General features: G+C 48.2%; 1 protein-coding gene across 4 annotated transcripts in view; it reads right to left on the reverse strand.

Annotated features, from left to right (window-relative positions):
* Window positions 1-2,011: 2,011 nt before the first annotated feature.
* Window positions 2,012-24,044, reverse strand: part of LOC143183052 (protein abrupt) — a 39,434-nt gene continuing 17,401 nt past the window's right edge. Inside the window, exons 2-7 of one of the 4 annotated variants that reach the window (XM_076384427.1) lie at window positions 21,817-22,053; window positions 21,322-21,528; window positions 21,074-21,239; window positions 20,667-20,720; window positions 2,302-3,296; window positions 2,012-2,138 (exon numbers count right to left, since the gene is read on the reverse strand). In XM_076384427.1, the coding sequence (XP_076240542.1) occupies window positions 2,302-3,296; window positions 20,667-20,720; window positions 21,074-21,239; window positions 21,322-21,528; window positions 21,817-22,053 (1,659 nt within the window). In that variant the 3' untranslated portion in view covers window positions 2,012-2,138. Of the gene's footprint in view, window positions 2,139-2,301; window positions 3,297-4,621; window positions 5,577-6,608; window positions 7,105-18,760; window positions 18,875-20,666; window positions 20,721-21,073; window positions 21,240-21,321; window positions 21,529-21,816; window positions 22,054-24,044 lie in introns of those variants that run through there. The other 3 variants (XM_076384428.1, XM_076384429.1, XM_076384430.1) reach the window with 3 other exon arrangements.

The following is a 24,044-nucleotide window of genomic DNA, read 5'->3' on the forward strand; positions in this document are numbered from 1 at the left end:
CATGGACGTATCGCCGCGACGCGAGACTATCCGAAGTGGAAATCGTCGCGTCGCTGGTTGACTCGCTAAGTCACCGAGTAAGTGTCCCTGTATCCATCGATAAAATAAGCCCTTACAGCCTAGGGTGGGGTGGGGATTAGTATACTCCGAGTATTGTGTAGAACTCTACTTATCTAGGCGATAGTCTAAAACCCGAAAACGCATTTCTAGGCTGTCAGCCGCCCACGATTCTCTCACGCATTTGCTCGCTGTCACTCTCTGCCTTCCACGCACTCAAGGACGAAATGAATGAAACAAGAATCGTTATAATTTTTCTTTCCATTTAAACCGTGTCACTCTACCGTATTGCTAAGTTCTTCCTCTCTTCCTAGACGTATCTAATAATGTGTATGCGTGGGTGTATATATATAATATATAATATGTATTCTTCATATGTGTATACATAGGCTACAAAGGTATACCGCGAAATTGAAGTAGCTCGTGTATGCATATTCATTAGTAGGAACCATTTTACGATTTATACTCGAGTCTGGACACGAAATCGCGCGCGCACCTGCGTTTCTTATCCCGTCCATCGATGGGTGAAGTCAAGAGGAAACGAAGGAAAAAAGCAACACTGCGGATTCATGAGTCGAACGGCAGAGGATCGTCGATCGGGATGAATCAGAGCTAACGACACGTTCGAGAACGCGGAAGGATCGATGGCTCTGCGAGGAGCAATAGAAACGAGGAAAAGCTGCTCGAGATTCTTGCTCCGCGCGGTCTTATTTCTCTTCCTTCTTTTTGAGTCTCACAAGAATGCAGATGTACCTGATCGTCCCAGATAATCATCCGGAGACGATTGTACGATCTTCTCGATAAATGATAAGAACTATGATTTTGGAAAACTTAAGTACTACGTCATGGCAAGCCTAAAGTAAAGTCTCTGTTAATGGAGATGAAGAACGAAGATAGAAAAAACTGCATGAAGTAACGAAAAAATTGATAGAAGTCGTCTCAAGACTTTGTCTCTGATTCGAGGTTGTTCGCAGTCCGCGCACTATTTCGTCTATTCTGTCCTCAAATTCGAGCGAGATACTAACTTCGAGTCAGAAGTAAGAAGCATCTCAGTCAGTCCACTTGGTCCAATAGGGTAGCAAATTCTAATGAACCCGTTATTCGTCGATTCATTTGAAAACTAGATTCTGTTCTCTCCTGTGGACAACTCTAAGAGGCTTCCTGCTCGTCGGTCGATGGCAGCGTCACTCGACAATTGTTCACGTCCATCCTGTCTCTTTCCCTACGATAAAACGAGTAGACAATTAACAATCGCCATAATCGTCGCGTCCATCGCATGATCCTTAATCGTCGAGACGCTGATACTAGCGTGAATTCTACTCTCTTTCTCTCTGTGTTACTCCGTGTACGTCGGTGTGAGAGAATGGTGTTCGTGTGAAGTGTAGATGAGTGTCTCCGAAGTGCAGGCGTTTCTAAAAAATACGAGGGTGCTAACCCTAACGCTACACGTATCCTCTCTACTTGTCCATGTCACCGTGTGTTTCTCCCTTGTTCACGTGCGTGTACGTACGCCTCGTGGTACACTAACTTCTCTATAAATCTAGACAATATATTTTCTTCCTCAACATTCATATATAATAATAATATAATAATAATATAATATAATAATAATATCTTCTCGGGCGTCGCGTGCTCGCGACGGGCACCGTTTCTTTTAAACCTTTAGAAAATAAAAAGAATAAACAGTTGCCCTGGCGTCACCTGGCTTCTCACCTCTCCCTCGACTCTCGATCGCAGCACGCGTGTACGCGCTTCCCCCAAGGGGTTTTGTGAAGTCTTGAACAACGATGTATTCTAAGTAATATGAGTAGCCACGGTGATACTCCTTCCTCATCGTCCTCTTCCTCTCCTCTCTGCATCTTCGTCCATGAGATTCGTCTTGGTCTGTCGTATCACTTAACGTTTATCCTGTTCACTGAGGTAGACGGATGGAATATTAAAACGGGGGGTTAAGAAAACGTATATACGCGCGGATGTGTGTATGACGTAGAAGAACGAAACTCCGCTTGTTTGGAGGGGTTGGCGAAGGACGGTCTCTCTCGGTGATCTTCGTCTTCTTCCTTCTTCTTTGGACGTCGTATCTTTCGCCACAACACAAAAAGGAAAACAGGAGTAAGTCTCTACTGAGGTAGTGGATGGATTTGACTGCGAACAAAGACCGTGGGCAGGTCCACATCGGACCCAAACACGCGCCTAAAAGCACTTCCTAGTCGGGGGGTGTGTCACGGGTCACAGGTCGCTCACCTATTCCGCCTTCACCACTTCCGGCTCCTCGTTCTCGCTGAAGTCGTCCTCTTCGCCGCCAGACGACTCGCCCTCGTCCATCAGGCCGCCGTGCCTGTCCTGCAACGCGTCCTGGCGATCCTCGTGCACCACGCCAGACCTTCGACCCTCATCCCTCCCGATCATCGGGTAGTCCTCGAGTTCACGACCCCCTAGTTTATCCATCGCGCTCATGTGGGACAACTTGGCCGCGTGGGCGGCTGCCACGGCTGCAGCCTGGTCGGCGCTCAATCCCATCGTCAGTCCAGAGTTCTCCGCGATGAATTGCAGATAGGTGTCCAGGATTGCCGACCCTGTGGCGCTGGTGTTGTGATGGCTCGGATGCAAATGACCAGGCGGGTGAAGGGGCGCGGTGTTTGGCTCGCGGCTGAAGTGCATCGTGTCCAACGATTTGGCCGCGATCGCAGTCGCCGTGGAGTTCTTGGCGTTGCCGCTGTTGTTGCTGCCGCTGACTTTGGTGATCACAGTGTTGTTGTTAGGCGTCGGTGATCCATACCTGAGGCTCAGCGGCAGCGTCAGGTCCTCTGGGTCGTCGCCGCCGCAGATGCTGCTCCCTGCCTCTGACGGGGCGCCTCCTCGGGGTATCTCCAGCCTCATGTCGCCCCTCCTGGGTCCCGTGGGACTAGCGCGGGCCCGCAGCTCCGCGGGGCTCACCTTCACGCCCGCCTTGGCCAACAGGCGGGACGCCAGATCTGGATCGAACGGGCTGGGCATCGGCAGCACTGGCAGGTCCTTGGTGCTGATGCCACGGTGCTGTCGCGACATGTGCGAGTGCAAAGAGTTCCTCGACTTGGCCACTGTGCCGCACAACACGCAACGGTAGCCTGGACAGATCGTGTGCTTATCTTCCAGGTGGGTGCGCAATGTGTGGGCAGATCGATAGATCTTGCCGCACTTGGGGCAGGGTCGAGGGTCTGTCGCGCGTACCCGCGTCATGTCCAAGCCACGTCGGGCGACTGAAAAAAGAAGATAAACAAAAGAGTGATGAGGGAACGCGTTTGATTAGTCTGCGGGTAATAGGAAGAAGTCCTGGGGTAACGTAAAATCAATGGGAACTTCAAAAAACTGATTGGGTCTGTGTGAAGATGAGGGTGAATCCATGGAACGAAGATTGACGAGCCATGCTAGCTTCTTTGAATACCTTTTATTGTACAAAGCATTACTTAAATAGTATATATATATATACTCCATTTCGTGGGCCGTATGTATAATCTTACGTTCGCTAGTAATCTGCTAAAATAGTGCGTATGATGCTCTATACAGTGTCCGTGACGCGAGCTGTGAATCGGGGAAGTGATTTTGTAAAGTAACACAAGCAGAATTCAACCTGTCGAAGATAGAAGACGATCATTTGCGCGTTTCTCTGATTTCTTTTGTAAATTAAGATTCTCGACCGAAACTTAGACGCGATCGCGTTGTCGTAGGCGCTCCTCGAACCACTCGCACGACGAACAACTCGCGCACGCAAATATATATATATTTATATTTATATATTTTTTCTCGTATTCATTCGCAGCGTATCTCTAGTAACTATCGTACACGTGTGTCGGAAACTTAACCTGTCCGGGGAATTGTTTATCTAGGGAATACTGACGAAACACAAGACTGTAGAAAAATAAGGCTAGGCGCTGTGTACGAATCGACTATCGTCATTTCTGCGCTGGTCGATTGCATCAACGTCCACTCGCGCGATTACATTTTGCCATTAATACGATTCTCTACGCGTGTGTGGGTGTATATATAGTTATATACGTCTATTATAATATTTGTATTGCATCGTGTTTGTTCGGATAATCATTACGGAAGCATCGCAAAATTATTCTGGGATCACCGCGAACGGTCCAATCGAAAGTTTATCTAGATTCTCTCGCTTCTGTGTGTTTGAAATTCGACTACGTCCCGCTCGTGCCCAAAACGTTTTTCTCTCGACTTCTTTCTACGGTCTTAAAAACTACGGTTGTTTAACGTAAGGCTGGCTTACTCAGCTTAGAGGAACATTGTTTTCTCTTGTAAGATACGTAACCCTAACCGTTATCATCGTCAACGTCGTAGTCTTATACTGAACGTTATCATTATACGATCTATGGTGTGACTACGATTCTTTTCTTTTGCGCTCTCAGGCTCTACCAGAAATACTGCTTCGTACACTTTTTATACAAAATCAACTCTGTCTCTCTCTATATATATAGATTTACTCTTTATATATATATAATATACTCTCTCTATATAATATTTATATTCATATATATATAATATATATATATATATATTCCTTCTTCTTTCTTTCTGCAATATAATCTTCCGAATATTTACAAAGTGTGCGCTTCTCAGTGGGGCCATAGACCTCGGGCGGAGAGGTGGTTATGCTTGTGCGACGTTTGAAGGACAAAGTACTAAGGACAAAATCTTCTTGCGTAGAAACCGGCTTCGAAAATCATCATTTTACCCTCAGAGAAAATACTTACTCCTGAGTAGTTCTCTAATTTTGCGTCTAACCTTTAGAAAAGATTCGTGGGCTCTGGCACGCAAGACCATTCCATTGAAAACGCACCCTCCACCATCCAAGAAACGAATTTACCGAGTCACGTGCAATCGATACAAAGAAGACAGAGAAAGGGGGAAGAAAGAACAGATAATCATCGAACGACATCGATCAGTACGGAACGAAACGGCTGGGAAACTCTATCTACTGGTGAAAAGTCCCGCCTATGAAATGGGTCAGTAATGGGAACAACAGTCGCGTCAGCCGTTGCCTCTCTATCAGACGTAGGTCCACCTAAGCGTCTTGATCTGATCCCACTGAACGGGATGCTTCAATCGCATGTGGTTCCTGACGCTGTTCGGATGGGAGAAGGTTTTCGCGCAAGAGGCGACGGGGCAAGTGGGCGAGTCGCGAGGGTAATGGTGCTCCAAGTGAGCCCTCATCGTGCTGATGTCCTGCAGCGTCCTACAACAAAGCGGACACCTGTAACCGTGCTGCTGATGATGGTCGCGCATCATCTTCTGCTGCCTGAAGTCCGGCTGGCCTCGCTGGTACTTGCTCGTCGCCGTGGTGCTGTTCGCCGTGGAGGCATTGGTCGTCGACTGGTCTTGCTCGTCTTCCTGTAGCGCCTGATGATGGTGATGGTGAGGAGGAGGGACGGATGGTGGATGATGATGACGATGCCGATGATGTTGCTGGTGATGGCTGTGGTGGTGGTGGTAAGCCGCGCCCTCTGCCTCATCGAGCCCGTGATCTGCAACCACCACCACACCAACGTTACCACCAGCCACCACCACCATAAACCCAACCCCAAACCCCTCATAAAAACAGAGTACCAAAGCTGTGTTCTGTACGCGTGTAGGGTCTGTTGGTGTGTCTGTGTCTGCGTGCGTGTATCTGTCGTTCCCTCCCTTCCCTCAAAGTTCATGCGGAATATCTACGAGGGAGGTTACATCCCGCAAATGGTTGCCGGTTACCGGTATCTGGTGGATCGCTAATTGCTCTCTCGCTCTCCGCTCGATATCACGCGCAATTGGCAGACAGGACTGTACGGAATCCGCGCAATCATCGCGTAAATCGAATACTGAAGCGGGATGCTCGAACGTGTTCGGGGGTTGAATCTCACGTGCCAGATTACATTGCGAGAGCGTTCGTTCCTGTCGGGATTGTACGCGATCGCCGACAGTCTGCGGTTTGACCAGACTCTCCTATACCCCTAAGATGGCGGAGCCGCGTAAAATTACCCTAACGATCGAATCTCGTGCCATGCTTTAGAATACAGTGTATCTCGCGACCGTGTTTACGCCTATGGTAGGTATTGCTCGGATAAAAGATCACCTCTGTTTTCGTATAAGGAATATTCTATAGTCTTTTCTATTCAGCTGCATAACGTGGGCGAAGTGCATTCCCTTATCCGAGCTCTGCCGCACCTATTCGTGACCTTAGCACATTAAATACTTCTCACGCCTACAAGTACGAAGGCTCTTCCGCGAAGATTCTCGGGACAATCGATTCGCCTGCCATCGTTTAGAGTCAATAAAAAATAGGAATCTCACAGTACCGCGACCTCGAAGACACAGCAGACCACTCCTTGATAATCGCGCAAGACCGTCCAGTCTAAAAATGAATTAGGACGTAACCCAGATACCCCAAATATTCTGTCACCATAAAAATAACATCTCCGATAAAAGAGAAGACCCCTGTCGAGCCATCTCTGCTACCGACGCAGTGAACGAGCGTCAGAATTCGAAAAGATTTGACGTCAGTACCGCGAGACACGAGGATTCGGAGGGCCAGGCTGCGTCGACGAAGGTCGAGCAACGACCCCCGACTTCATCTGGTCGCAGACCGCGTTTTTTGGGCGTTGTTGAGCGTCAACGCGACGGCAGACGAGGAGGACCGTACTCATGGCAACGAGGAGGACGAGGAGGGCGACTGGTGCTGCTGACTGGGATTGTTCAGGCTGGGCCGCTGGTGGATCCCGTGCGCCTGAAGCTGATGATTGATCAGGTAATGCTTGGTCTTGCAGCGCTTCCCGCACACGTTGCACTGCGGCCACGTCTCCGGGGGTGGCCAATTCGAGTGGACATTTTTGACGTGTTGCCGAAGGTTGCTCGGCGACGAGTAGCTTCTGCCGCAGTAACGACAGAGAGGCCTAGCATCGTCGTGGCGCAGTGCCGTGTAGAGTCGCGCGAAATTCTCCACGGCTTGCGTAGTCGTTTCGTTGGCGGCCGCAGCCACCGCCGCCATCGCGGCTTCCTCCCTCTTCGGCATCACCGATCCTACAACCAGGACGTGCCCGTCAGTTGATTCTATCCTCTTTCTCTCTTACTCTCGCCTTTCTCTCCCATTCTCTCTTTCTCTCTTTCTATCTCTCTCTCTCTCTCTCTTTCTCGCCCACATCCACCCCCCGTCTTTCTTCCTTCGCACTCCGTTCGCCTCCTTTTTCTAGCAACTCTCCCTACATCTGCTCCACTCTTTTCTTCTCTACGCACACAGCCACCCACGCAGCCTTTCTTCCTTTCAAACACACCTCTCGCCTGCCCGTGGCACACACTCTCCACTGTCACACCCACACACACGCGAGAACGAGTAACAACATGTGGCCCCGCACACGTGCTCCTTTCCTGGCTTCTTTCTCTCCCTCTTGCTCTCTTTATCTCTTTCTCTTTCATTCTCCCCCCCTCCCTCTTTCTCTCTCTCGCTCTCACTCTCTCACTCTCACACTCTCTCTCACACCTCTGCGCTCTCACTTTCGATCGTTCCGCACCCTCGGGCACACGCTATCGCGCCCGACCGATCCGTCTTTCTCGCGTACTCACACGGTGCTCATGCTCGCTCATACCTCTGTGCACACACGCACGCAGACTACTCTCGTACTCTCAGGGCATGCCCGGTTGTAGGATGTTTGGTGTGTTGTTGTTGATGTCGATGTAGCTGTGCTCGTCGGCGTCGTTCTCGCACGAAGAACGCATCGATTCGTCGCGAAACGCGTCGATCGCGCTGCAAATTGAGTCGTTCAATGGTTCACGTTCGACGAAAATCTCGAGCGAACCGTGAAGCCTCTTGCGCTCGAGCGTTCCTCGATGCGAGGACACGACGTGGCCGTTCGTCAATCCTTCTGTCAGAACCCCCTCCAATTGTAGTTCCCTGTCGGTTTTCTACCCTCGGAGCCAGCGACGCATACCGGAAATGGTCACTGGAGCCTTCCATCTCGAGCTTTCCTGTCGCGAGGACAGGGACTCGGGCGACAAGTAGAAGAGAAAAACGCGTGATCCCCCAACGAGCATCGTTGCCCACCTTCGTCCTTGTGCATTTCAGCCTCTCGATTTCAGCGAGAGCAAGAGAGAAAAAGAGACACAGAAACAGGCAGAAAGAGAAAAACAGAAAGATAGCAAGAGAGCGAGAGAGATCGAGATAAGAGGGTGTTCCCGATGTAAGAAAGAGATAAGCGAAGATAGGGTGGAGTTGGGATAGAGGACGAGAGATACGGGCAGAATGAGAAAGAAAAAGACAGACGGAGAAAGACAGTGAGAGAACTACGTAAGAACCCTCGTATTGATCCACCCTCTACGCCTCGTTACGACTATCTTTCCTACGAATCTCTAAGCAAAAGGCCTCTCCCACTTTCGTGCACGTCTCATTACGTAAAAGGGGAAGGATGTGCAGGCACGGCGTGACAGGTATCCGCCTTCGAAGTCTTCTCCACGACCGAGCCTTCCCTCTGATTCTCCTTCTAGACATCGTGAGCCGGGGATTTTATTTTCGAAACACGGGGGAATGATCACGAGGGCGGGTACAACCCCTAAATGGGAACTATATTTCAGTGAAGACACGTGTATTCTCTACCTAAGCGTACTATAAATGCAATTAATTTGGAAACTCAAATTTTTATCCAAAGAATAGTTACTAAAAATTTTTAAAAATATAAAACGACCCTCATTTTCTACAGTAAAATTTGGTATTCAATCCAAGTACCATGGAGGTAAAATACTCTTCTGTTCGATCGACACGTCTGAATGCAAAGGGTTAATTTATGACCAGAAGTAACTGTGACTCTCTAATTCATCGAGGAGGATTAACTTTTGCCTCGTGTCCAGCGCGAAATATACAGTCGTCGAGTAAGAACCGTAGGGAGACCGCATCGGTTTGATTTACAGCGTAGGACGCGCCGATTTATTAGAATTACGCGAACGGTGCACCGAGGACGTGTTCGGGGATGATTTACGCGACGACTCCGCCTGGAATTAAGGTCGAGCATCAAGGCTCCAATCCTACCCGTTCTCGTTTTTAACCCGTTATCAGCCGTGAAAGTGATCCCACGTCTAATAAAGCGACACCTGTGCTCGCCTACCCGTCGTAAACCGTTCTTTAAGGCGCCGAAACGGTCGCGCGACGCGTCTGTGGCAGATTTTATCGTGGCCCATAAACTACTCCCTTGTCGTGGAAAAGCGTCGAAGAGAGGAAAACCCGTCTTTTCTCGTTTAAAGGGAAAAATTTCGTCCTAAGAAGAAGTATCGGCGAACGATTACGGGAAAGTCGAACACCTCCAAGGGAGGAAGTTTTTCCCCGTTGGATGGAATCACGTAAGACAGTTGGGTGAGTAATTGTACCAGCCAGTCCGATCGATCAGGGTGGGAAGTGTACGTGCGCGCTTGATTACAACGAGCCTGCGAGCCGATCGGTTGGAAGAGAATGATAGAACGTCGGGGAACGGGGTGGGGTGGAACGTCCAGCCGGAAGAGAAAATATCCTAGACAGGGGGTGAGGAATGGCCGTCGTATGGCAGAAAGAGATCACGAGAGAGGGATATAGACGTGGAAATGGCGACGAGGTATAGGGCGTTCCTTAAATAAGGTATTCGTTTTTGTGATGAAGAAATACTGGGGGGTGGATTGGTATATCGATAGCGCTGTTTAGTCTGATATTTTATACGGCGTGAGTGTTTTCGTTAGTTCTTTAATGTACCCACTTCCTCCTTCGAATAATAGCTTTCAAGATACTATTTTTCTTTTTGGGGTGAAAGTAAGACTATGGACTATGGTGGGGGGTAGTTACCCACAGTGGCCCTAAGAAGCCACATTTCATTGCTTCACACTATAAAATAGAAACTTCACATCTTCGCTATAATAGTACTACTCGAACCAAGTTCCTACCACCTAATATCCTACTTTTAATACTCTTCAGACTTCAATTTCCCGATGCTTGAAATTCGATCGATGAAATATCAATCAAGTAAGTAACATAATCCACATGGAACGTTTAGAAAAAAGCGAAAGCCGAAAGAAATCACAGCCAAGTCAACGCACAGCGAAGGAGCAGTACAAACGTAGAACCGTAAAAAATAATAACGTGTCAGAGGCTAAAGAGGCACAAAGAGCTGACAACGACGCTCTACTTTGAAGCAGAGCCAGATACCTGGTTCGGAGAATTGAAAAGCGAGAGAAGCCGATTCTCAGAGAGCACGAAGAAAAAGGGGGACAAAGTGACAGAGTTATGAAACGAATGCAGAAAATGGAACGAACGCGGACAAGGTGGTTAGGAAAGGAAGGAATGCTGTTGACAAGGAAGGAGACTCAGTAGCGAGGCCGGGATGATTGCGCCAGTCCATTAGTGGCGTCGCTCCGACGAATTGCGCTGCATTAACGAGGGACCTGCTTCTCAAGAAGCAGTCGGCACGTTGATTGGCTGAAGGGAAGCCGAAGATCGATGTCTTCGGCTTTTCCGGCGAAGTTCTTCGGCGTCTGCCTCCTCTCATACGATGAAACATCCCCTTCCCAAGAATGGAGAGAGAGAGAGAGGGATATCGATGGGGCACCGCAATTTCTATTTCTACGGAACGTCTCGAAATGAGAAACGACCGTATCTAAGTCCAGCCTTCTGACGTAGATCGAGAGGCAGAGGATCCTTTCAATCGCGTTCTCTCAGGGGAACTAATCAGGGGTGGAAGGTCACCGTAACGTCTTTTTTTCAAATTCTGTGGAATGCTTTTTGAGCTAAGATGTACTTGTTGGGTAAATTTTTATATAACGGAGGAACGGATGAGTCCATGGTGAGTGACAGAAAATATGGTATATATAGAGTGTTTTGGAATTCATACCACAATTTTCCAGCTTCAAGATAAGAAAGTTACACCCAACTTCCGAATGATTCTTGCACAATTTTCATTCTCCCCCGAGCTCTTCAAACTTTCCAATCTCTCTACAAAAATACCATACAAAAATAATTCCGCCAGAATTTTGCAACAAATTTTTTCTAGCCTCAAAAGCTTCTCTACACTCATATCTGTCCAACCATCTCCTCTTACCATAAATAATCTGAACCGCCAAGACCAAGCTACTTAAATCACTCTTTACAGAGACATAACAACTTCTTCCTCCGAATCCTCAGAAAATCTCGTTCCATACAAAATCAAAACTTTTCTATCCAATCAGTTTCATATTCCCTGAAAGCTTGAGCAAATTTTTAAACGATTAATTACGCCAGTTTTTCATCTACCACGGCCCCCTAAGTTTCCAAATGGATATTCCTGTCGGAAGGAACACCTGGTTTCCGGTGCTGACTTCCTTAACGATCGGTTCCATCGAACGCGCGCTTGGCACGGCTTAGCTTTATGACAGGGCGCTTGATGTATAGGGGTCGGTCGGCGATGAGGAGGGCTGGCTTCGAGCGGGGAGAGAAGTTTAATTTAGGTGGCCCACGTTGTTGCCTGCGAACTCGTGGCCCTCGTCGCGCGCATCCACGCCGCCCTCGCTCGCCACCGACGCCGAGGCAAGTTTTTACGAGCTCCTCGTGAAGCTCGCATGCTGACGGGGGTGGAAAGGGGAAAAAAGGACTCGACGGTGGCAAATAACTTTTGTCCTTCCGCTCGTCTGCTCGTCACCGCGTCCTTTGCCAACTGAATCCGTCAGTATGAACGTAATTTCGACATTCACAGCGAGTTCCCCGGTGTCGCCTTTTTAATTAACACCCCGCAGGGGGATTACCACTCTCCGCGAGCATCGTCGCCCACAGTGGCAGGTAGACTCGAGACACCCCCTCTGACGTGCACCGCGAAGCAGAAGGAATCTGTCAATCGCGATCGTAGGGCTTCTATTTCCTCGAATTGAAAAATCGTGTCGCGTGACACGCGTCTAAGGCACATCAGGGAAAGAGACCAAGGGGGTTGAAGCGACTTCGAAGAGCGCGGACAGCGCGAGGGCTGCTGTTCGGCCGATCGGAGGGGCCTCGAAGAAGCTGAGGATGACGGTGACGGCGTCAGAGGGGGTGGCGGCAGTCGAAGGTGGCGAGGGTGGGCGCCGGGGGCAAGTGAGGGCAGATCAATGCGGACATGTGCGGGAAATTGCACAGGGATCGATCCCAGGACCCTCGGGGGAAGCGCGGCCTCTCTCCCCCTTTCTTTCTCTCCTCACCTCCTCCGTCCCTCTCCCGCCGCCGTTTCTCACTTCAACCCCTACCCTCCCCTCTCCTGCTGCCACCATCCTAACCGTCTCTCTCACCTTCTCACAACTCGTTCCTCTTCCTCATCCGTGCAAACGTCCGATAGCTTTTGCGCGTCGCTCGCGGAAACTGGCTTTTACTTGCGTCTTTAGGGGACATTTGTTGCGTCGCTCTGGGAAATTTTTCCTCGAAGCTTTTTCCTTTCAACCCTTTCGCTGGTATATCTTGTGAGAGTTCTATAGGGTTGCTGGTAAACTTTTTGACGAGAATATGGTCGCTAGTTAGTTTGATATTGGCTTCAGAGCGAACTAGACAATTGATTAAAATCTGGGATTTTGGAAAAATATTGTCCTTCCTGTTTTGGTGAAAAGGTTAATTTAAGCTGCTTTAAGCTTTTAAGCTAAAGACATCAAGAATTGTAAAGAGAGAACACTGAACGACAATAAAGGTGACTGAAGAACTGTGAAAGCAGAATACAATGCCCATCGAAGCGGCAGAAAGTGAAAAGTCAATCCCACAGAATCGCAGCGGAGCTCAGAAAGTGAAAGCAAGGAAGGATTGCACCTAAATCGGTAGAAGGAACAGAACACCAAACACCAAGAAAAGAAGACATCAAAGGAGAAAATAAATGGATACTGTGCCATCGAAAACTAATTCCTTTACTTTTGCACAAAACGAAACCCCCATTTCTATGGTACAAACCTTCGCAAGGTGTTAGGACAATTCCATGCTTCATGTACGGCACTTATCTGTCTTCCTGGGAACCCCACTGTGAGTCAAGAACACAAAGGCTATTTAGGAAACCAATTTCAGCGCGAAACAAAGCGCAAAGTACAGAGAAGTCGCTGTAGGCGTGTCACAAGAAGCAGAAATGAATTTCGCCGGGGTGTTAAAAAACTCGAACGAAGGCCGACGGTTTGAAAGCGTCCAGTTTACCGAAGAAAGCCCTCCCAGGGGGAATTCCAAGAAACTGGCATTCTAGATTGACAGAAGCCTCGAGCGCTAGGTAGCAATACGGGCAGAGTGAAAAGGAAAATGGACGGACCACCTTCCTTAGAATTGATGAGAAGTTGTTGCGAAGGAGAGTGGAAGGGCCTTGGATCCTGTGGGATCCACGTACCGTCGAGAATTCGTGACAATGTCCGCGGCGGGCGACTAACAGGATCCTCCCTGAAAAATAGGATCCACGCGAAAAAGCCAAGGGAGCCCTGTGGACAAAGGACGTTCGAGGGCAAACAGAACGTCACGGACAAAGCAGCAGAATAAATATTCCTACCAAAAGCTAGCGCGTCTATTCTCACTTTTCACCGCAGCTCGTTCGCTTTAATTCGAAACTCTATTTTAAATTTCAAATCCGTCCGGGCAGGGACACGTTTTAAAATCGCAGACTGCCGGATTTAATGAAAGCTCTAGCCGTGGTCGCGTTTAATTCAGAAAGTACAGGAACGAGCATTTAGCGGCGGCAATAACGAAACTCCGTAATCCCCCTTGTCCCTCTCTAATTCCTCCAGCGAACGTGAGAACCGAAAATAACCCGTCCTAGCGCAACTTCGGCGCTCGGGAGGGCTGAAAGCTCTCTACGAGGAAAAAGAGGGAAAGAACAGAAGGGGACGAAGGGAGCAGCGAGGCCAGGAGCAACTTGTCCATTTCCTGATACCGGCCACTCGCTGGGATTCAATCAAACTTGCAAAGCTTTCGACCAGCTGGCTCGGCGCTGTTGCTCCTAAGAACGATGCCCCGAGCTTGCAGCTAAGTAAACAAGCAGCCCTAGAGATAGAGGAGCGAGCCGTGGGACGATAACGGCGACGGAGAAAACGCGGACGAACGTTTCCTCGTACTTGTTTGTACTCTGGCGGACGGAAGATGAGAAGAGTCGGGGGAGTTTGCAGAGAGAAAATTACCGGGAAGAAGGAAGAAAGCACGGGGGAGGGTTGGAGCAGCGCGGAAAATCAATGTGGTCAGGGCAGATATAGGAAGGACGGAGGCGATGGAAAGAGACGGATGGAAGCTGAAGACGGGGGAATCCTTTATGTCAGGTCACGTCTTTAATATACTTCGCGTGGGCGGCGGTGGCTGCGGCAGCTTAATCAATCTTCCTGGTAAAGTGTGCTGCACCACCGACCCCTCTCCTCTGCCTGGTCGCCGGTGCAACCGTGAAACCCAATCTCGTTCTATCGTTCCGACGTTCGACGCGGAACAATCGATACGCTCGAGGCGAGACGGGCGTTCGCGGATGCCTGTGCACGATCACGCCGAGGGGAAAGGAATTTCAGAAGTGCTTTTCCAAAGGGGAACGGGGGGGAGCGGTGCCCCACTCCGCGTCGATTGGAGAGTAATTTAATTAAGGTGATCCCGCGTCGAGGATTTAGTTTCTTTAATTAACTCGCTGGGAGAACGTTCGGAAGCGAGAGCCCTGTTTTTACGTGGCTTTTGTTTCCTACGAAATCTCCTCGCGAGATCAGGCTCTCTTGGCCCCCTCTGCGCGTGTCACTCGTTTCACGCGAGAAGAATCGATGGAATGGGGAATGGAACGAGTGTTGGCCGCGGGCGGAATACCAAACTCTCGGCGACACACGCAGGACCTCCAGCCGCGCACGATTCGTCATTTTTCCTGATGCCGCACGGGCAAACTTTCGTAATTTCGTGGCCGCAAGACAGACGGCTGTTGTTTGTGGGAAATATCACGTAACAGAGGAACTTGGGTCGCGAACCCTTATATATTTTCCTTTTCTGTTCCCTCTGTTGCTTTTCGCGATAAGTGGAGACCAGTTGGGACTCCGAAATGAAACTTCACCTTACGGTCCATCACGTACTTTTTAAAACTCTGGTTATTGGAGAGCTAGAAATAGTTGGTATTAAATAAAAACTGAACCCAAAGAAAAGAATATTGACACTTCAAGAAGAAAGGTCTTTCATATTTTCAGGAAAAGTTAGACATATCGCACTCGAGATAAATTTCCTTTAAGACAATCATTTCTCTTTGTCTTCTCTGTCCTTTGTCTATTTTCTCCGTGAAATAATTGATGGCAACGTATTCAAGACAAGAATAGGGAATTCTACACAGCCAGTGACTGAACGTTCAGAACAGGGGACTAACGCGATGGATTCCAAAAGGGAATTGCAATTGTCATTTGTCCGGTCGACGCAATATACGATGAACCTTCGGGTCGATCCTCCCCTAATCCCGCGTGCACAGCCAACACGTAGATTCCGGCAGGGGCGAAGAAAAAGGGGAATATGGGACATTAAGGAGGCAAGAAACGAGGACATCGGATCGGGATAAGGTGGACCGCGGGAGGAAAAATAGCGAAGACAAAAAAATACCATCGAAGGGGAAGAGCACGCTAACGGACCGAAAAAACATTTGAAGCCGACATTGCACGTTCATTTCGTTGGGCTGCTTATCACGCAAAATCCCATTTTTATTTCCCCACCGATCCTCCCTACGTTCCATAAGCGACCATCGTTCTTTCCAGCAACCCTAAAGCTCCAATGTATGTATCTGATCGTCGCCACTAAACCGAGCAACGATATCCCATCTCATTTCCTGTTTCTCTGGTCCTTTGTCTCTGTTACTTTCTCGGTCAGATTCCATTTGCTGGAGAGCGCGCCCCGTTTCGACCTTTTTAGGTTGAATCTAATACTTTCAGAGCATGACACGACACAAAATTCCCAGAAACACTACTGAAGATATTTAAAAAAAAATATAATAGAAACGAGAAGAGAATTGATTTTAAGTTAAACCTATGACACACATATTCCATAGATCAGACGAAGTCTGAAAAATTTTGAAAATTTCTACGAACCAAGGTTCAATCGTCAATGGCCTCCCTTAATCGTTCAAGACTCATCATTCCTCGAATTCACCCTATATACACTGAAGGATATTGCGTACGCGTTGGAACTCTGTTCAGAAGTACGATTGGCGTTATCGGGGAAACTCGTCAGATTGATAAGAATCTATCCGGGACCGAAGCGAATGGCAAAGTTATCCGAATCGAATCCGAGTGATAGATGACTCTGATCTGCGGACAAGATTGAACTGAAAGTCGATTTCCACACTGTGCGTTGGGATTTCGAATCACATGACGAATGATAAGTCACTAGTAGCTAAAGGGAGACTTTTCTCGCGCGCGCATTCGATGGTAAAATGTAGAATTCTGGAATAAAGTAGAAGCAGAAGCCAATTCCCGCTGTCTGCCAAGAGAAAAGTTCTCCGAAGATCCTACTTGTTCATAGTTTAAGCACGAAACTTCGCCTTCATCTTCGAACAGTGCTTCGAGGATGCGAAGCGCCTTGCCACGGGCCATTGGTCTGGAAACGCTGCGATTTCGCTAGGGAAAAACATGACAGCCCACGGGCAGAGGTTCTTGAAAACTTTCAAGACTTCCCCTCGAACTACTCTCGTGTGCCTAAAATCTGAAGCACACTTGCTTCCCACGGTTCTAGGAAATCAATTTAAATCTAAGTTTTCTGCTTCGCTGATAATTCTGCCACACCGAAAAAAAAAATTTTTTCTCCACTGTCTAATATTATTCAAGTCATTAGCATCGAATTATTAATCACAGATCGCTACAATTATTATGAACTTACTCTTTTAGCCTGATTGGCGATGCTTAAATAATTCGAGATGATTGGTGCCAGAATATGTTAGTAGGGTCACAAGTGACGCAAGCAGCGTCTATTTGAAGGTCAAAGAGAAACAAAAGTGCTTACAAGTCATTGTCCCTCAGCCGAAGGAATGCAAACTTGTTTGCTCATTTCCGTGCAAAAACCCGAAAGCTTCTCGTGAGTGCTTTTAGCGTCAGTTGTCTAGCTTTCAAGGCTGACGTGGTTTCAGGGAACGAGGAGACCGCCAAGGGACCTAGGGGCGAAGGTAAAAAGGAAGAAAACAGAAGGAATGGCCAGGCAAAAACGGGGGGTGCAAGAAGAGTGAAGGGTTAGCTGAGCGACGGGGTGGAAGGTGGCGGGTACAAATGCGAGTCTCCACCTCCATTTACGTCGGAACTACGGGCGTCAGGGTTGGGTAGCACGGAAGACAGGAGATGGAAGAGATTCGTGGAAATACCGTGGAATTGGATAAGCTGGTGGAGGGTTTGTTTTGCCAGGGGTTCGCAATGAGGGTGATAGGGCTGATCGTGAACTAGCATATCGCGTGGTTGATGCTCGTAGGGGTTGGTATCGCGTGTCTCGGACAACTTTCCGTTCTTCACCCTCGCAGAACGTTGGTATCTGCTGATTCGGGGAGGACGATCACCCCATTAACGATGGATAGTTGAATCTATGGATCTGGGGAAACTAATTCTTCGGTCTGGCCAAGTTCTATCGCAGAATATTTCCAGCGAATAGAAATGAATACACATATCTACAAGAATGTTCTATTTCTGAAACTCCTGCTTCATCCCTTTGACCCGAATACCTCTGGATAAATTTGTTTTGCTCTCTTCTAAATGAACTTCTTTAATACGAACAAAAATATTTGCAGAATAAAAATTCTTAAACATACTCTCATATTCTAGCCTTCCCTACTTTTTAATAAAAAGAGTTTTAATAAAAAGAGCTGGGGAATATTCGAGCACGAAGGGGTTAAGCGGCAGAAAGGCACCGGGTGGAGTGGAAACCCACATTCGTCAGTGAGATGGCACAGAACTATCGTAGGGGGGTTGTACGCCCTCGTCAAACTTCATCCACGAGTCGAGTCGAATGGTACGGAGTACATAGCGAAGGAAAGAGGGGGAGGAGGTCGAGGGTGGCAGAGCAAGGTGAAGTTAGAGAGGAAGGAGCGCGGGAGGCGCACTAGGTGCTGTTTGTTGAATCCTCGAGATCAATACAAGCCGCTCTATCTCTTTCTGCCTCGTAATTCCGCGAGCCTAAATGTGCGCGAGCATTCGTCGTGTACGTGTATACCTCTATCCCGTTGGTGCACATATGTAGAATGCACGGAAATATGACACGTCAAGACGGAAAAGTGAACAGAGGGAATGGAAATGCGTCCCTAGCTAGCCCGGTTTCAACGAGAGCGCGTCAATCGTTTAAAAGCAGCAAAGGTATGTTTATAAAGAGGCAACGCTGTCAGAAATATTGTTGCGGCCCGAATCGCGCGAATTTAGTTCGCATCTTCCTCGGTCGAAAATAATTCGTCCTACTTCCGAGTTCATCGTCGCGGTTGGGTCGAACTGAAACGCGTCGTGCTTTATTCTGACGCAGGTGGAAATTATCGCTAAAGAATTGAATGGGAATTTAGTTCAGTTGGAACTTCTAACGCCAAACTTCTTCGTAATTTTCTATTCAGCAGATCTCCTCTAAAAAGGAACCCCACAAAAGGGTGAATACCGTCTTATCGACGTTCCTCCCGTGAATAACTCTCTTCAGACGAACCAGGCCAACGCATCCTTCTTCTTTTTCGATTGTACCATTTATATGCCGATAAGAATTCTGCAAGGAGAATTTCAAGAAGCCTTTCTTGGCCAATCGCGACGAGGCTTACTTATCGCGGAGCCTCGAAGGATTGGCTGCGCACTGCGGTACAATACGGAAATGGGTCGGCCAATCCTCGTGTATCAGAGCCGTCTTTCTCCTCCTCGCGCCTATCGCCACCTCCGCCCTATTGTTCTAGCCATTAAAGAAATAAAAGAAAGAAAAAGGGTATCTACCGAACGTTTAGGCGGGATAACGCGTCCTAATTTTCCTAAGTTTCACATCGTATGTACAATTTCTACGATAATTATTGCGAGGTCTCGTTCAGCTTTCGACCAATCTCAGCTGTCCATTAAATATAACAGGGTCGAGCACGAATACAGATTGCCAGCATCCACTTTAATCGACCCTTCGTTCACCCTTAGTCCTGTTCAAGGGACAGCGCAATTTTCTCATCGACTCTTTGATCCAGCGCCACACAGGACACACGAGAGAGTCACTGTTTGTCCTCTGACCATCTCTCTGGCGCTGGGTACTGCTGCTGCAATTGCTGTCCGCCAGAAACTTGTGACTGTTGTACCTGTCCATGCGTCTGTATCTGATACAACGAGTAACTCTTTCGTTTCCTGATGCCGTGCATGGAAAGTAGATGTATCTGGAGGTACTGCTTCGTTTTGAACTGCTTGCTGCACACGTGACAGGACACATACTCGGTCTGCACCGTGTGTACGTTCACAATGTGTTGCTTCAGGTTCGAATTGTTCGAGTAGATTTTACCGCACTCTGGACACTTCGGCTTGCCAGACTGACTGGAGTTGTCCGTCTGGTGGTGTTGTTGCTGTTGTTGGAAGCGACGTTGGTGGAACAACGCCATGCTCTCGATTTTGTCCTTCGCGCACGATTGAAGCATCAGATTCAGCTCGTTTTTCGCCGAGGACTGTTGCTGTTGCTGCAAGTTCTGCAGCTTCTGATGCATCATCGTCAGCTGCTCGGTATTCAGGCTGTTGAGGGAGTTGAGGGAGTTCAAGGCATTGAGGGCGTGTTGCTGCGACGGTTGGCTGGTGGTGGCGTGTAGGTGGTGGTGGTGATGATGCTGCTGCTGGAGGAGAGACGAGAGATCCTGTCCTTTGGAGTTGTGAGCTCCGCTCTGATAGGTTCCGGACCCGGCGTGCTCGTTCCTCGTGGAGGACGTACCAGGCAACCAACCGGAACTCGAGCTTGAACCGTCTCCTCCAGAGGGCTGCCATCGCCCTGGAACCACCAGCCAATGTCAGTCCTCAGCCAACCTCGTCAGATCCCTTAAACACTAATCAATATTTTTCCTCCCACAGCCCTTCGTTTCTTTTTTCTCTCTGGTCCGTTTTCGTTTAGTCCGAGCAACGCCGTTTCCCTCCCCGAAATCTATGATCGAATCCTCGGTTCTATCGATTCTCGTGCGAAGGACACTTTCTCAATTTTAGTTTCGTTTAAACTGTGTCTCATTTTTTGTTGTGTGTTTTTTGACAAATGTGGTATATAATGTGTACTCTGTGCTTCTTCATCTGTCATTGCCGTACCTCCACCCTCTCTTTTTCCATAAATTCGATCGTAGCTCGTGAACCGAGAGCAACCAATTGATTCCGTTAGCCTCGGCAACGTTCGAAGGGTCGTTACGAATTCGAGTAAGGAGTGAAGCTTTGCATGGCAACCCTAACAACGGTTCTCTAGCGACTGCAGCCTTTTGCGGAGGAAATCGATAGTTCCGGCGAACGAACTCGAAGAGCCGCCGGAGACGCGGCTCCACGATACGTTGCCTCGCCGTGTTTTCCTTTCAAGGGGGTATATAGTTGGGCAAGGGGATGCAGGGTTGTGAGAGGTACGAGAGTTCCATGCATTCAACGCAACAACGAGAGACCAGAGTCTTGAGGGAACGACGGGAGGATACTAGTCTTGGGCTACGGAATCGTATAATAAACTGTGAAATTGAATCGTTGCTCTGATCACTTACCGTAGTTTGGATCCTGATTCGCTGCGTGGATTCCAGACGGCCCTGGTATCAGTCCTGCAATCATCATTTATGATAACGGTCATCATGGATCTTGTACAAAAAACGTGCAAAAAGATCTAGGAGATCAACTGATAGCAAAGCGAATGGAAATTCTCTACAGAAATCGATTTTGTTACACTTCGCTTTTTAGAGTGATATAGAAGACGTTAACTTAGCTTAATTGAACTGGAAAAGAAGCCTTCTGTACCAAGACTTAACTATATAAGTGGATTACAACATTGAGATCTACAATTATCTTTAAAGTAGAACAAACACACCGTACATTATAACTCATGACAGAAGAAAATAAGGTGAAGTAGACAAGCAGCTCAGCAAGTACCGTTAGAAATATCAAGATCGACCATTACCTGGTAGTCCCAAAAGCGCAGCGGGAAACGAGTTACGATGATGCTCCATGGAGTCGTTCAAGATATCGCTCGGTTCGGTCTTCACGGAGTTCAGAATACTGTCATTATTCGACATGTCCTCCTCGTTGTCCGACATGGAATTCGAGTCCTCGCCCGTGGACTGCGCCTACGATCAACGATAACTCTTCTTCTTTCACCAGAACCCAATATACGACACACGCACAGATACTCTCAATCAACAATCCTACCTGCACATTATTAGTTGGTGTCGTGTGTATCGTGGGTCCTCCTTCCAGTGCTTGGCCCAATAACGACTCCTGAAGATCCGACTTCTGCTCGACATGGTTACCCAAAGGCGGACTGTTGCTTCTCGGTCTCTTCTCCGGGGGTGGACTCAGGCCACTCTCGTTCAAGTCTCCCCTGCCGTTGTCCTGCCAAGGGTTGCGGGGAGTCGCCTACCAAAATTAACGTCAGTGATTCATAAATCAAGGATTATAAAACCTCACTTTAACCCTCCGTCTGCAACCTGGATTATTCATAATCCAAATAGTAGAGTGAGAAACATGCTATTAGAGGATATTCTAGAAATTTGGAAGAATAGTTAAGAACCTGTTTTTTTAAAAGAGACTGCATGAACTTAATCGATCCAGTTTGCAAATCACGTGGCGTCGGTGAAAATAAGGTTGCAGACGGAGGGTTAAAAATCTGGATTAGTTTGAAGGATGCAAAAGCTGAAAACTCACAGGTGCGCTACCGTTGTAGCCACCCGACGACGAAGGGGGTGGGATCTTGGCGGTGGCTGCGCCACTGTTGACGTCAGCTAGCCCTCGAACCTGGAGCATCTGCGCCGTCTTGAGGAACGCGGCCAACTGCTCTTGACCCACGTGCACCTCGCCGTGGTACATGAAGCGTAACAAGGACTCCATGTCCGAGGAGGCGACATCCCTGAGGATCACGATTGGGTGCTGGCATGGGTTGGCCTGGAACGAGAAAAATGCGAACGGACGCTGATTGAGGAAACCCCAGCAGATCATTGTACGTTTCTAGGGAAATTAATTCTGGGTTACGCTGTCCAGCGTTGATTATGATCGATGCCACCCGGACGAATCTCGTTCATGTAAATCAGTTAATCCTATTTATCAGCGAGCTTGGCTCAGCAGGGCCTGGCCAATTGATTTACACCAACGATTTACAACCCCGAACACGTATAACGAGCAACATTTAATCCACGTCGTCGATATCCTTCAGCTTCTTTTCCTTTTTAATGTCCTGACGAGCCTACAAATTGACTACTCGTATAACAGCCTGCCTATAAGCGGACGATCATCTCTCTCCCCGACGGAAGATAGAAATTTATATGGACGTTCTACACGCCGGCGCACTTACACGTTAGAGGCGTTCTCCCGCGATGTATGTCCTGGCAATATACGGACTGCTGTCCGCCATTATCGGCACCGATATTAATTATAATTAATGACTGGGGAGGGGGGGGGGCCTCTCTCTTTCTCTCTCTCTCTCCATAACGCCATCACGGTTATTTCGAGGCTAGAGGTGTGTAAACGCTTGTGCACGCCGCGCCATTCTGTTCGCAAGGACTGCCACATCCGCGCGATAGGCGTGCACCGGAATCGCTACGAAAAGCTAGTCATTCGGTCGATTATCGATACGTTCCGAATCGTCGATACGCAGCAGCCAATGTGCGATAGTATTTATTATTGTCGGTCCCTATCAACTTACAGCACTCTTATAATCGTTCCCGGTTTTGTAATATCGGCTGGCGTATTGACCGGTTGAAACACGATGCTGTCGATCGAGTTGAACACCTTTTTTTCGTGTACTTAATATTGCACCGCGTGAAAGGAGTACTCGCGATTTGATCTGAAAATCTTATCGCACAGTTGATGAAGCGTTCTTTACGAGTATAGGATCGATGATTCGAGAGAAGCTACTTTAAATTTCTTTCAATGTCTACGGATAGCGGTATCTTCAACACCAGTTGGGTGTATTATTCTGCTCTGTGCTAATGATATTACACTTTTACGACGAAGGGATTCTTATCCATAGACGAGTTATCTAGTCTTCTCTGATCAACAGACACACGCTGGAAGCCAAAACGATCATCCTCTGAATTGAAACCATTTCTCTCTAGGAATGAATGCAGACTTCGCATAATCAAGATCTCGTCGAATCTTATTCCTTGCGTAGAATATCAACCTCTTTCTCAAACCTAGAATGCGAAGCAGCAAGTTGTAGTCATATTTCATCGCACACGTTCAAGCGATCCACGGTTAAAATAATAAGATGATTCAGGAGAGTAGATAGGATGGCCTTAGTCACGAGTCGGTTTTTGTAAACACGAGCCCGTTAACTATATCACGCGAAGGCAATGCGAACCGTTAACGATTAGCCGGATCTATTTTAGCGTAATTATTCTTAGGAATTACTCCGAGGCGGCTGGTATTCTCGCCGGTAATTCCCCAGCGGCCACGTCGGGTGTAATCGTATGGAAACGCAGGCGTAACGGAATTATGATAACCGTTCGATTGAAATTCTTATTATAGCCGCCTCCTCAATGGGATCACGATACACCGCAGGCGTAAACACTGGAACACAGCGTGTTCCCCGTGTATACACGCCACAGCGGTGCACTCGTCGCGGCGGCGACTCAGGACGTCGAGCACCGCGCCGATTTCGATCGGGATAACTCGGGTAATTGAAATAATGAGCGTCTGAAAGTGTCGGCGGTTCCACACCGCGCAAAGACGCTTGTCACGGCAGGGAGGAAAACGAAAGAGCCGAGAAGAGAAAGGGAACAGAGAGAACTCCGACATGGACTTCTTTATCGCATTAACCAATTTAATTAACAACTTTGAGACGGCCTCCCCTCCCCGCTAATTAGATCTAACACGATTAAAACGGGTCAATAATTAATTGTATGGACGGTGGTGCGTCGCAGACGACCAGGCGAATG

Source organism: Calliopsis andreniformis, chromosome 9, assembly GCF_051401765.1.
Source record: "Calliopsis andreniformis isolate RMS-2024a chromosome 9, iyCalAndr_principal, whole genome shotgun sequence".
In the NCBI taxonomy this organism is placed as follows: domain Eukaryota; kingdom Metazoa; phylum Arthropoda; class Insecta; order Hymenoptera; family Andrenidae; genus Calliopsis; species Calliopsis andreniformis.